Raw genomic sequence first — 12,166 nt, 5'->3', positions numbered from 1 at the left:
ATGAATTTTTAGTACTACGTTGAGAACAGTTTTCTAGTTTGCCATTAGTCGTCACTGTTTTTTTTTCTTTTATTTTGAAATATTCACACTTTTTGTTTTGCAACTGTCAGACTTGGAGAAAAACAGCACGGCATGACACGTTGCTGGACTCCTCTGTGTTAACACAGTGCTTCACTGCACAGATACAAAGCTAAGCATACTGTATATTCAGGTACAACAGTGCTTCCCCACATGAAAACAGCACGGTAGAAATGTTTTTACAAAGTTTTTAAAGGCAGTTTTAAATGCCTAATATCATAAGGAAATGTGAAAGATTGGTTTCTTTTGTATAGAAATAGATTTTGTAGGATTAAACAGAAGGTCCACTGTGTTTTATAACCTGTTTGCCTACCAGGGTTGCTTTCTATATTCTGGCCTATGCTATTCAACTCTATAAATATACATTGGGGGCGTTACAGTTGTGTTGAAACATTGGATGCTGTCCTAGGTGCTAATTGTTTCTTATTTTTTTGTTTTTTGTTTTTGTTGGGCATCATCTCTTAGTTGTAGTTACATGTTTGCAGGGTTGCCAGACTGCTGCTGAATGTAAACTCTCAGCATGAAATTGAAGTATCAGATACAAAACAATATTCTAAATGACTGAAAGAATGCCATCATCCTGTATCTAAAAACAGACCATGTTCTAATGTGGTAGTCACTGCCCTTGCCTGTTTGTTTTAATTATATCTTTCAATGCTAATATATTCAACATGGGAACAAGGCTTCCATTACACAGGGCAACTTTCCCACAGCAATTAAACACCAATGGGAGTGTGGCCAACTACTCCCTGTGAAACAAGTACACCCGATTGCAAGCCTAACTGATCTTCTTGACCACAATTACATGTAACTAGCAAGATCCATTAAGCCCAGTGTAGCCCCCAGTCTGTGGGGTAAAAATCTCACTGTGAAACATAATGTGTAACATAATGACTTTGTGATCTTACAAATCAGAGGTATCCAGTGTTCCAATCTGGCTAGTAATTCTTAGGCTGGCTCCACCAAGTGTTCCCGGCACAACTCAATACATGTAATTGCAGCAAATTCTGTTTAAGGCTTCCTTAATCTTTATTGTTTAACTTTGTGATATCTTCATTGCATTGGTTGGCTAACTACATTACTCTCATGCTGAATAAAATGTATTGGGTCTTTGAGTCCATTTTTCAGGCTCTTGTCCTTTCCTAAGCGAGTGAGCTAAAATCACTTGTACAGAAAAGAAAAATGGCAGAATGGGATGCGCTGGTCAACAATAAGCAATGTATGCCAGGGAAGTTACTCCTGGGCTGCCTGTTGGACACCACTGCATTATGGGAATATGCCTTCACTAGCATTATTCCTTGAACTGTTCAGGTGGATCTTCCACTGGGATACTAACACTACTACACTTCCTTGGTGGAGCATATTGTCGCCACACTACATAACCCTGTCTGAGTAGTCTTGCTGCAGTACATCATCACGGAAGCTAACCTTAATCTAGCTAGAGTGTTTCATCTTTCATGATCACCCTAACCAATTTTGCTGGTCACACTACCTCAGGCTGTGGACAAAGATCCAGCCTTCTACCAAAGGGAAGTTCATGATAAAGTCTACCATTCCCCTGCCCTATATAGGTCAAAGTGGGCCACCTAATCCTCAGTGTCACATGAGGCACTTAGATACTCCCAAGGTTCCTCCACCACACATTAGGGCTACTATAAGGTCTCTCTGTATCTGCTAACCCAAAGAAAATACAGACACACATGGCAGGTATGACCCACATTCCCTTCACCAGGGGTAGTGTTTACATGGCCACACAGTGTGGTAATTATTAAACAAGCTGCTGCTAGCAAACACATAATGTGTGACTCAACAGACAGGTGTGGCATGCTTGGAAAATTCTAGCCAATAAGGAAATAAATTTATTGTGGTCCATGTGCAAACAAACATTTGTTGTGCTTTAGTTTAATGTTTTACTAGATAATAAATGCATTGTAGGCAGTACTGACCTTTTGAGTACAAGTATTTTGGTTAGCCTGGGGTATCACCTTAGCAGAAAAGCTGAAAAGTTTCAGAGTTTGAAATGTTATAGGGTAGAACTTTTGATATGAAGGATAATAAAAGTGGTGTAAAGGTGATACTAAGATGATCATGACATTTTGAAGAAGTAACTGAAATGTTCTGAAAGCATGCTGTGATTATCATCTTAGTTAGCCAATAAAGGTATCACCTTTACATCATTTTTGTTATTGCTTCACAGCAAAAGTTCTACCCTATAACGTTTTCAACTGGCTAACACGGTACAAAAAAACGTTACCTGGAACCACAGTTTGAAATAAAGTTTCATACAGTGATCCATTCTGACCTGTCATTAACTGACTTATAATATTCACTCTTCTTGTAAAAATAAGTTAGGCTTTACCCAAGCAGTCAAGTGAATTATCTTCTTATTTGCTTTAATGGCGGAGGACTGTTTGGAATTATCACTTTTCAGAACACTGTTCTCGAAGTCGCAGATGTTAAGGCTGGTGGCAGATGTGAAGAGCGACAAATCTCCTCTTCTTTGGGTGATTAATCTCCCCAAAATGCCTTCCCGCTTGCAAGAATGATGCCATTCGGATCGTTTCCCGAAGTTGCCCATGCAGGACAGCGGCCCTGGGGCTCACTGGGTTTATAGGGGGCGTTCATATTTAGGTTAACTTTTAGTGTGTTATAGAATGGCTAATTCTAAGCAACGTTTCAAATGACCATTTTTATAGTTTTTAAATTATTTGCCTTTTTCTTCTGACTCTTTCCAGCTCACTGACCCCATCTTAAAACAAATGCTCTGTAAGGCTACAAATGTATTGTTGGTGGTACTTTTTATTACTTTTCTTTCTCTTCTGGCTCTTTTCTATTCATATTTCAGCCTCTCATTAACATGAATACATGGTTGCAGGGTAATTTGGACCCTAGCAACCAGATTAGCGAAATTGCAAACTGGAAAGCTGCTGAATAGAAAGCTGAATAACTCACAACCCACAAATAATAAAAAATGAAAAGCAATTGCAAATTGTCTCAGACTATCACTCTCTACAACATGCTAAAAGTTAATTTGAAGGTGGGGAATGTTAGTATTAGTATGGAGCAGAAACCACAAAAGAGGACTGGAGGCAGACACTGGAAGACAGTATTTGATGGTTAAACTCTGTATAACTCTGTTAGGTTTACAAATGCCATTGCATGTGAATCCATGCTATTTCCTGTGGAAATGGAAACAGTTTGCAAATGTTTAAGACTAATGCACTGTATAACCATCTGAGATTCCTATAAAGGTACATCTGGATGCTTGGGTGTGGTCACTTATATGGAGATTTTCACTCACAGATTTCTGCTGATTCCTGTTCCGTTAAAAACTGGTTTCCTGCTGAACACTGGCTGATAAGATCACACATCGCAGAATTGAACTTTTTTTAATGTTTGCAAAAATTGGATTTACACATAGGACATTGAATATGATATTTAAAGAGTAAGGTTTCGTATCTGTCATTATGTGTTACAGAAAGAAATGCGATGGTGCGGAATGTCTCTAGGAATTATCAACAGTCACTTGAGCATGGCATGGGAATGATTATATGTCCCAGGCATAAAGTAGCTTTTGCATGGTTAGCTTATATTATTGCTTGATGCTGAGTTTTATGACATTCACACAAAAGGGAAATGAAAAACTTGCCCATTTTAAACATAGTTTACACTCACATTGATACATTCCTCTATCAGTCAGTATTTTTATGTAATTTTTATGTTACATGGATACACCCCTCTGTTGCACGTTACTGCTAAATATGATGGTGCTTTATTAACACATAATAAAAATAATAATAATATATAGGTAACAGAAAAATGTCAATAAGACCATACATTTTACTGTATTTATTAATCCTTTCCAATTCATATGTTTTGTATATCCATTTTGCTAGATAAAGTGAGAATTTCTGACCTAGTGGCGTGCCTCGCCTTTGTATGAGAGTTTCTTGAGTAACCTGTTATTGGAACACGATAGGCACTAGATGCTTGATAATGATGCTGGACTAATGTTACCTTTAATTACATGGATGTCAAATGATTGGGTGTATAGTCTTGCTGAGTTGTGACAATGACAATGGGAAAAAACAATGAATGTTAATTTTGCATAATTCTTAGTCAGTATGAGTAAAGCAAGTTTCCTTGATGCAGTAGCCCATAGACCTGATTCATAAATGGGGATTATGACAGTTGTGCAATTTGGGGCTCAATTCAGATCCACCCAAGCATACTCTATATCACATATATATTAAATATATTAATCAAATAGTAACTGGACATCTATTAAACCACTCACAGGGTTTAAGGATGAGTGCTTCCAGCAGACATAATCGTTGGCAGATATAAGAAGTGTCATCTAAGGGTTATTCTTCCATTTACACATTTGCACTCTCTATGTGCTCCCAGCAATTCCAGTGAAGCCATTAGCCGTTGCTGATTCAGCTGGGCAAAGCATCCTTCCAGGATATCCTCGGCAGGTCAGGCTACCAGGGGAATAGTAACTGAGGGAACTGAACTACACAGAGGACTTTTTTTTCCTGTGCTTTATGTGTTCTCACCATGATACACCCAAGGCTTCAATCCAGCATATATTGGGGTTTAGTAGTTAAACACAAAATATATTGTTTTTCAATTAGCATAGTGGCAAAGATTAATGTTCAGGGGCTGAGACTGCTGCATGTTATCTAGTGCTTTCTTGGGCCAGTGTCTAAAAAGATTTAAGAAAATACCGGCAGCTTAAATACAGGTTGCTTGAATGTGACTAAATATAGATTTATTAAAAGCTTATTGTGCATTTATAAGATTGAGAGTGCTTATAAATCATATGGGACCCCAGTGTCTGGTGAGAAGACTGAACTCTTATATGAACATTGGATTAGGTGCTGACTGCAACAAAGAAAAATACCTGGAGCCAGTGTGTACCTTGCGAGTATTGTTTACAGAAATACAAGTGCTGCTTTTATTTTATTATTTATTATTTTGAGTTCCATAGAAGAAAATGAAGTAGGGTTGACTAGATCCTTTGCCATTGGCACCCAAGAAAACAAGTCCAGTCATGTATTTGCCCTGTCATATTAGAAAAAAAACTCTGTAGATGGGATAAATTTATGCAAAATTTCAGGTTGTGTACAATAAAGCCAAAGGCCAATATATGAATCAGGATAGAACTATGTTGCATTAAATTCAAAAGACGGTGCCCTGTAGTAATGGTGAGATATGGCCACTCCATAAGCAAGAGATCTTTGTTTAGCCCTGACCTCTGAGATATTCACTGCCAGCCAGAGCGTAGCTTCAGGATAAGATAGCTCAATTTCTGATTACCTAGGCCAGATGATAAAATTCTGCTATTATCTTTTTGGACTCTTTCATCTAGCAAGACGTATTAGGGAAAAAATGGAACATAGGGAAACCAGCTGAATCCTGTGCTGTATCAGTGAGGCGGCACTGAAGCATAAAATCCAGTCAGTTACAAATATGTTTGTTTAAGCATTATTGTAAAATAATACCCGTCTATTGTTTTGCATGTTATGTCTCCTGCCTAAATAAAATGTCATATCAGTTACAACTCTTGAGTTGTCATATTATCTGCCCCCACTGTGTGAAAGGCCAAGAAAGTCAGATACTTGGCAAAAACTAACACTTTGTCATTACATTAAAAAAAACTCAGTTTATATGAAATTGTGTTTGGGAGAGGGGTGAGGACAGAATGGAAGGGACAAAGGAGTGCAAACATATCTTCTTAAAACCTAGTCTGTCTCTTGTTCCTTCTGACCATTTTGGCAGAATATGTGTTAAAGGGATATTATACCACTTTCAGTTGAATAAATTCTAATGAACTGGTGCTTGTGTATTCCTGTCACTGCACACATATATGAAGCACAGAGGAGCTAAATTGGTGGAGAAAAAGCAGTGTGTGCCATACACCTTATTCTGTATTTAATGCATTCTATCTACTATTCACTGTTTCTGAGCAGGTCCTATAAAGCACAATTGTTCACAGGGCCTTTATGATCAGCTGATACACTGTAAACACTTGAGTGAGTAACTGTTAAGGCAGTTCTACCAGTGAGCATTGTTCTGTAGATATATGCACAGTGATTGTCTAGGTCAGGACTTGTGTAGCAAAAAGGAAATGGTCTGATAATTAGCATAGGGGCAAGGGGAACCCGTACCAGCACACACTGTGAGATGTGTCATATGAAAGATAAATGGAGTGAACATAGGAGAGCCTGCTCTTATTTTTACAGTAGCATGAAAGAATACACAAGCATACACAAATTTGTGGTTTTATATATATATATATATATATATATATATATATATATATATATATATATATATATATATATATATATATATATATATATATATATATATATATATATATATACAGTCATATGTAAAAGTTTGGGAACCCCTCTTAATTCTTTGGAGTTTTGTTTGTATCATTGGCTGAGCTTTCAAAGTAGCAACTTCTTTTTAATATATAACATGCCTTATGTAAACAGTAGTATTTTCAGAAGTGACATAAAGTTTATTGATTAAACAGAAAATATGCATCATAATAAAATTAGACAGGTGCATAAATTTGGCCACCCCAACAGAGATATTACATCAGTACTTAGTTGAGCCTCATTTTGCAAATGTAACAGCCTCTAGATGCATCCTATAGCCTTTGATGAGTGTCTGGATTCTGGATGGTGTTATTTTTGATCATTCGTCCATGCAAAATCTCTCTAGTTCAGTTAAATTAGATGGCTGCCGAGCATGGACAGCCTGCTTTAAATCATCCCATAGATTTTCAATGATACTTCTCCCTCTGCTTAAATGCCTTTGTAGATTTCGAAGTGTGTTTAGGGTCATTATCTTGTTGAAATATTCAACCCCTGCATAACTTCAACTTTGTGCTTGAACATTATCCTGAAGAATTTGTTGTAGTGGGTTGAATTCATCCGACCCTCGACTTTAACAAGGGCCCCAGTCCCTGAACTAACCACATAGCCCCACAGCATGATGGAAACTCCACCAAATTGGACAGAAGGTAGGAGGGGTTTTTCTTGGAATGCCGTGTTGTTTTCTTCTGCCATGCTAGAAGACACACCTGCCTAGGAAGTTCAAGGCTTGAGAAGCTAATCCAACCAATTTGGTGTTGCCAGTAATCAGTATTGAGCAGTTACATGCATTCAAATTGGCAAATTACAAGGATACTCACATTTACAGTATGCGCAGCCGGTTTTTCACATTTGATTGAATTTCAAACAACTGAATACTGCTTCACTAAAAATGTTTGTTCAGAAAACACCCCAGTACTCAGATGTTCCTGGGAAATGAAAGACCTACCACTGTTATCTTTTTTTTGTTGAAAGTGGAGTAAATAATTATGCAGGCTGAGAGGGGTTCCCAAACTTTTTCATATAACTATATATATATATATATATATATATATATATATACAGTCTATATATAGTAAATATTGTTATCGACTTTACTGTGTCGACTGTAAATGCACACACATTGTACATTCACAATGTTTTAAATAGCTTATTGCCTATTTTCGAAAGAGTAAATAAGATGTAATTCTTTAGGAATTCTGTTCAAATGGCCCAATTTTTGGCTCTAAATCCTGAATGTTACATGCTGTTCTTGCAAGAGTGAGGAGGAGATATCACTGTCTTGTGTGTTTTATGGCACAGACTGGCACAGGGTAGTGCTTTCAGAACAATTCTGGCTGCACATCTTTTTGGCAGCAACCCTCCTGTACTAGGCAGATCATCTAAACTTAAAAGCTTTGATGTCAAGGTTCCAAAAAGATTTAACACAGATTTAATTAGTAATATATTGTCGACATATTTTCTTTAAATCAGATATGTTAAAACGGACAATATTGCTGAACTGCAGTTATAGTTATGCCCTCTAGCAGCCAACATATAGTGATGAAAAATGTGACAGTGTTTTAAAAAGCCCAGTTTAGGTATGTTTGTTCAAATCACATCACCTTTAACCGAGTATTTAGGTAAAAGTTAAATTACCTTAATGTCACTGGAAATAGTATAAAGGGGAATTATCATAAAAACAAATAATTAGTATAAACTTCATCTTATGAAATTAAAGGGATATTGTCATAAGAACACATGTTTTTTTTTTTTAAAAAAAACACATCAGGTAATAGTGCTGCTCCAGCAGAATTCTGCACTGACATCCGTTTCTCAAAAGAGCAAACTGATTTTTTTATTATGATTTTATTTCATTTTGAAATCTGTCATGGGGCTAGACATATTGTCAGTTTTCTCAGCTGCCCCCAGTCATTGTGCTCTGATAAACTTCCCTCTTTACTGCTGTACAGGTAGATGGAGTGATATCAGCCCCCTCCCTTTCCTTCCCAGCAGCCTAACAATAGAACAATGGGAAGGTAACCAGATAGCAGCTCCCTAACACAAGATAACAGTGCAGCTAAGTAATAGATTAAGGAAAGAGCAAAAAGATTATCAATGGAGTCCATAGTCATTTAGCTATAATGATATTATAACCTATTACTTGATTCTAACATTGCGGTTAATTCTAGCAATTGATGCACCGTTTACATAGTATCTGAAGAAACAATCTTGAAAAGCAGTGATATGTTTCAGAAGCCAGTATTTTTTTTCCAAAAAGACCCTACTATAAAAGTCAGAATAGTCAGAATAAAAGAAAATAAAAGTCAGCACTCTCAACGGGAAAGTATTGCTTAAATTAGCTTCTAAAATCCCACTCTACATAGCTCCAAACAAGCTGCCTTATGGCCACGAGTTATAGATTCCTGCTATGAAGGATTTAATTTAAGCCACACTAATTGTTTTCAAACTAATTGTTTTGTACAGTGAGTGACACAATCTCCAGCATAGTGTCAGACTCCATGAACAGTTCACCAACCTATAGCACTTAACTGAAATTCCCTTTGCAACACACTTATTTTTAATTCAGCAAGTATTCTAAATTAATCCTCCTTCCTTCTCACGTGTGGTATATGAAGGCCGTTACACTTTAGCAGGTTTCTATAAATCTAGGACAGCGTGGTTTTTTTTCTAACAAATTAAGAAAAAAGAAAGAAAAAATGGCCTGGGAGATGGGTCATGCTGAAAACCTAGAAATTGGAGGGCCCAGGGGAGACGCAAGCAAATATTTTTGGAAGAATTTGTCAGTGGAGGAAGAGAATGTACAGTGTTTATGAAGATCTAGAGCTAACATCATTTCAGTCCATCAGTAACACTTTTTCTCTCTTTTTTCTAGTCTTCATCTGTAGCTTCATGGTGGCAGCACCGATTTTTGGTTATTTAGGAGATCGTTTCAACAGAAAAGTGATTCTCAGTAGTGGAATATTTTTCTGGTCAGCTATCACCTTCTCAAGTTCCTTCATTCCAAAAAAGGTAAGGAGTAACATGTCAAAGAAGTATGGCCTGCAATTGCTGTAACAATGATTCTATATCAAAATCCTAATGTGCTTGGTATCTTTTTCTGGTCTATATATTCTCAAGCAGCGTTGTAGTAGCATGTCTTACCTTAGATAACACAGAAGGTCTGCCCAACCCAAACAAGGAAACAAAACAATGATGCATAAATATTGAAGGTGCATTTAAAGAATGGAGACATCTGGCTTAGTCGCATTCTTTAAAAGCCAATAAAAGTATTACAGTTTGTTTCACCAAAAAGCCGACTTTAAAAAAGATTCATGATGTATGGGAACCCTGCTTGGCACCGCCTTCCTTTGTTAATTGGCATGCATTACATTTCCTGAAGTATTCTTCCCTTAGAATGAGTATAGATCTGTCACTCACTGCTAAATCAGTTATGACATAGGAGCACTAGCATTAAGATTATGCTATGCTTCATTGTAAGAGGTGTCACATTCCTGTTGAGATTAATCATTCATTGTCACAAACAGCATTGTTTTAAAAGGGAAGCTCTGCATTCCAGAGGAACCACCGCTTTCACACCCTCCACTTGTTTTGTGGTTGTTTGTTTTCATGAAAAAATAATAATTTGGGTGGTACTTTAGGGCTATGACTACCACTACCGTAAAGGTGTTGCAGTTCAACTGTTTGGAACTCTATTCCTTTATTCTTATATTAATAGAACATGGATTCTGTCTGGTTTGTTGTCTGTGTCATATATAGCTCTGTGTGCAGATGACAAAAATAATCAGAATCTCTCCCTAATTCAGTGGCACTAATCTGAACCCAATGCTCTATCAATGACTCTGTCTATTTTAATTTTAAAACAATTGTCTGACCCATCAATGCACCCACAGGTCAATGTTTTGTTTCGTGCCACAGCTATTAACAAAATAGCCAGAACTGTGCCAAGTCATTCCAACTTTCTCTTACACAATTAACTAAAAGACATGGTATCTCTATCTACTAGAGCAAAATTTGACACCTAGCGTATATACTCGAGTATAAGCCGTCCCGAGTATAAGCCGAGGTACCTAATTTTACCTCCAAAAACTGGGAAAGCTTATTGATTCGAGTATAAGCCTAGGGTGAGAAATGAAGCAGCTTCTGGTAATTTCCAACAAAAAATTGAGGGTTTCTGCTCCCACTGGAGGTGCCGGCGTCTCGTTTTTGGATGCCGGCGACCATTCTTGACCGCCGGCAAATATTCTTGGAGACTATTCTTGGACACCGGCGACTATTCTTGGAGACTATTCTTGGACAACAGTGACTATTCTTGGACGCCGGCGACTATTCTTGGATGCCGGCGACTATTTTTGGACGCCGGCGACCCTTTTTGCGCTTGACCCGAGTATAAGCCGAGGTAGAGTTTTTCAGCATATTTTGGGGGCTGAAAAACTCGGTTTATACTCGAGTATATACGGTAACTTTGGAGGGTGCAATTATGGACTGTTGCATTGTGGGTAAAAACATGCATATATTTCACACTTTGAATTTGATTAGTAAATGAGCCCTTTTAACATTTAAATGGCATTGTGACCACAGTTTACATCCTACAAGATAAATGTTAAAAATGTTCCCTTAAAAAATAAGTATTAAACATTTCTGTAACTGGTAAAGCAGGTATTACTTCATTCCTATAAATATACAATGATAAGAGCTATGTTAATTTTGGATTTCATTGTGTTTTTTACACTCCTGCTTTAAGCATTACACCCTAGAAAAAGCACTGAACACACTTTATATGCCTTCATTTCCAATTCAGCGTAAAAGTTCGTGGGATTTTATCTCCCTATTTTCTGCATTCATTCTGATTACTGCCATTAGCAGGCAGAGACCACGCTGCATTTATTATGGAGCTAACATGAGATGTTCCGATCTAAACTGTAATGCCGGAAGCAAAATAAAAACAATAAACCGTGTCATAGTACTAAATTTACACCAGATGTAAAAGCTACTGTGTTGCATAACAGCCAGAACTTGGATTCTCCTTCCTTATTAGTAGTTTCAGTTCTCTAATTATGTACATAAAGACTTCTTCATTTGTTTTAGAGGTGACAGAAACACCAGTAATTTCTTCCAAATAATACTTCATATTATAATAGGGAGAAATTTATTCTTGCATTTGCTGATCTATTACAAACCAATATACAGGTAGAAAGAACTGAATGGTTTGATACAGGGTAACATATACCAATATAAATATGGGATCTGTTATTCTGAAACCCCTTATACAGTAAGCTCTGAATTACGGTAAGGCCATCTCCCATAGACTGCATTGTTATCAAATGATTCAAAATTTCCTCTTTCTCTGTATTAATAAAACAGTAGCTTGTACTTGATCCCAACTAATATATAATTAATCCTTATTGGAAGCAAAATTAATTATTCTATTGGGTTTTTATTAATGTTTAAAAAAAATTTTTGTTGACTTACGGTATGGAGATCCAAATTATAGAAAGACTCCTTATACAGAGAATCCAAAAAGGTCCAAACATTCTGGATAACAGATTCCATACCTGTAACATGTATCTTTAGCCAGCGGCCCATTAATACAGAGAAGCATGAGGACATATTTTTGTATGATACAACCATTTTGGGTTTTTCCATAAACGATAACATAAGTAAATTTTTTTGCCTTGCCAAATAATAAATAAAGC

General features: G+C 36.9%; 1 protein-coding gene across 2 annotated transcripts in view; it reads left to right on the top strand.

Moving 5' to 3' along the window:
- The window catches only part of spns2.L (spinster homolog 2 L homeolog), a 79,874-nt gene that overhangs the window by 39,007 nt on the left and 28,701 nt on the right, over positions 1-12,166 (top strand). For both annotated transcript variants that reach the window (XR_001934455.2, XM_041582276.1), the window contains exon 3: positions 9,346-9,482. Coding sequence is in view for 1 of the 2 variants with exons in the window: in XM_041582276.1 (XP_041438210.1) it covers positions 9,346-9,482 (137 nt within the window). In the remaining variant the exon portion in view is untranslated. The remainder of the gene's footprint in view (positions 1-9,345; positions 9,483-12,166) is intronic.

The sequence above is a fragment of the Xenopus laevis genome, chromosome 2L (assembly GCF_017654675.1).
Source record: "Xenopus laevis strain J_2021 chromosome 2L, Xenopus_laevis_v10.1, whole genome shotgun sequence".
Taxonomy (NCBI): Eukaryota; Metazoa; Chordata; class Amphibia; order Anura; family Pipidae; genus Xenopus; species Xenopus laevis.
Note: the sequence above shows the minus strand (reverse complement) of the source record. Positions and strands in the feature narration are given on the sequence as shown.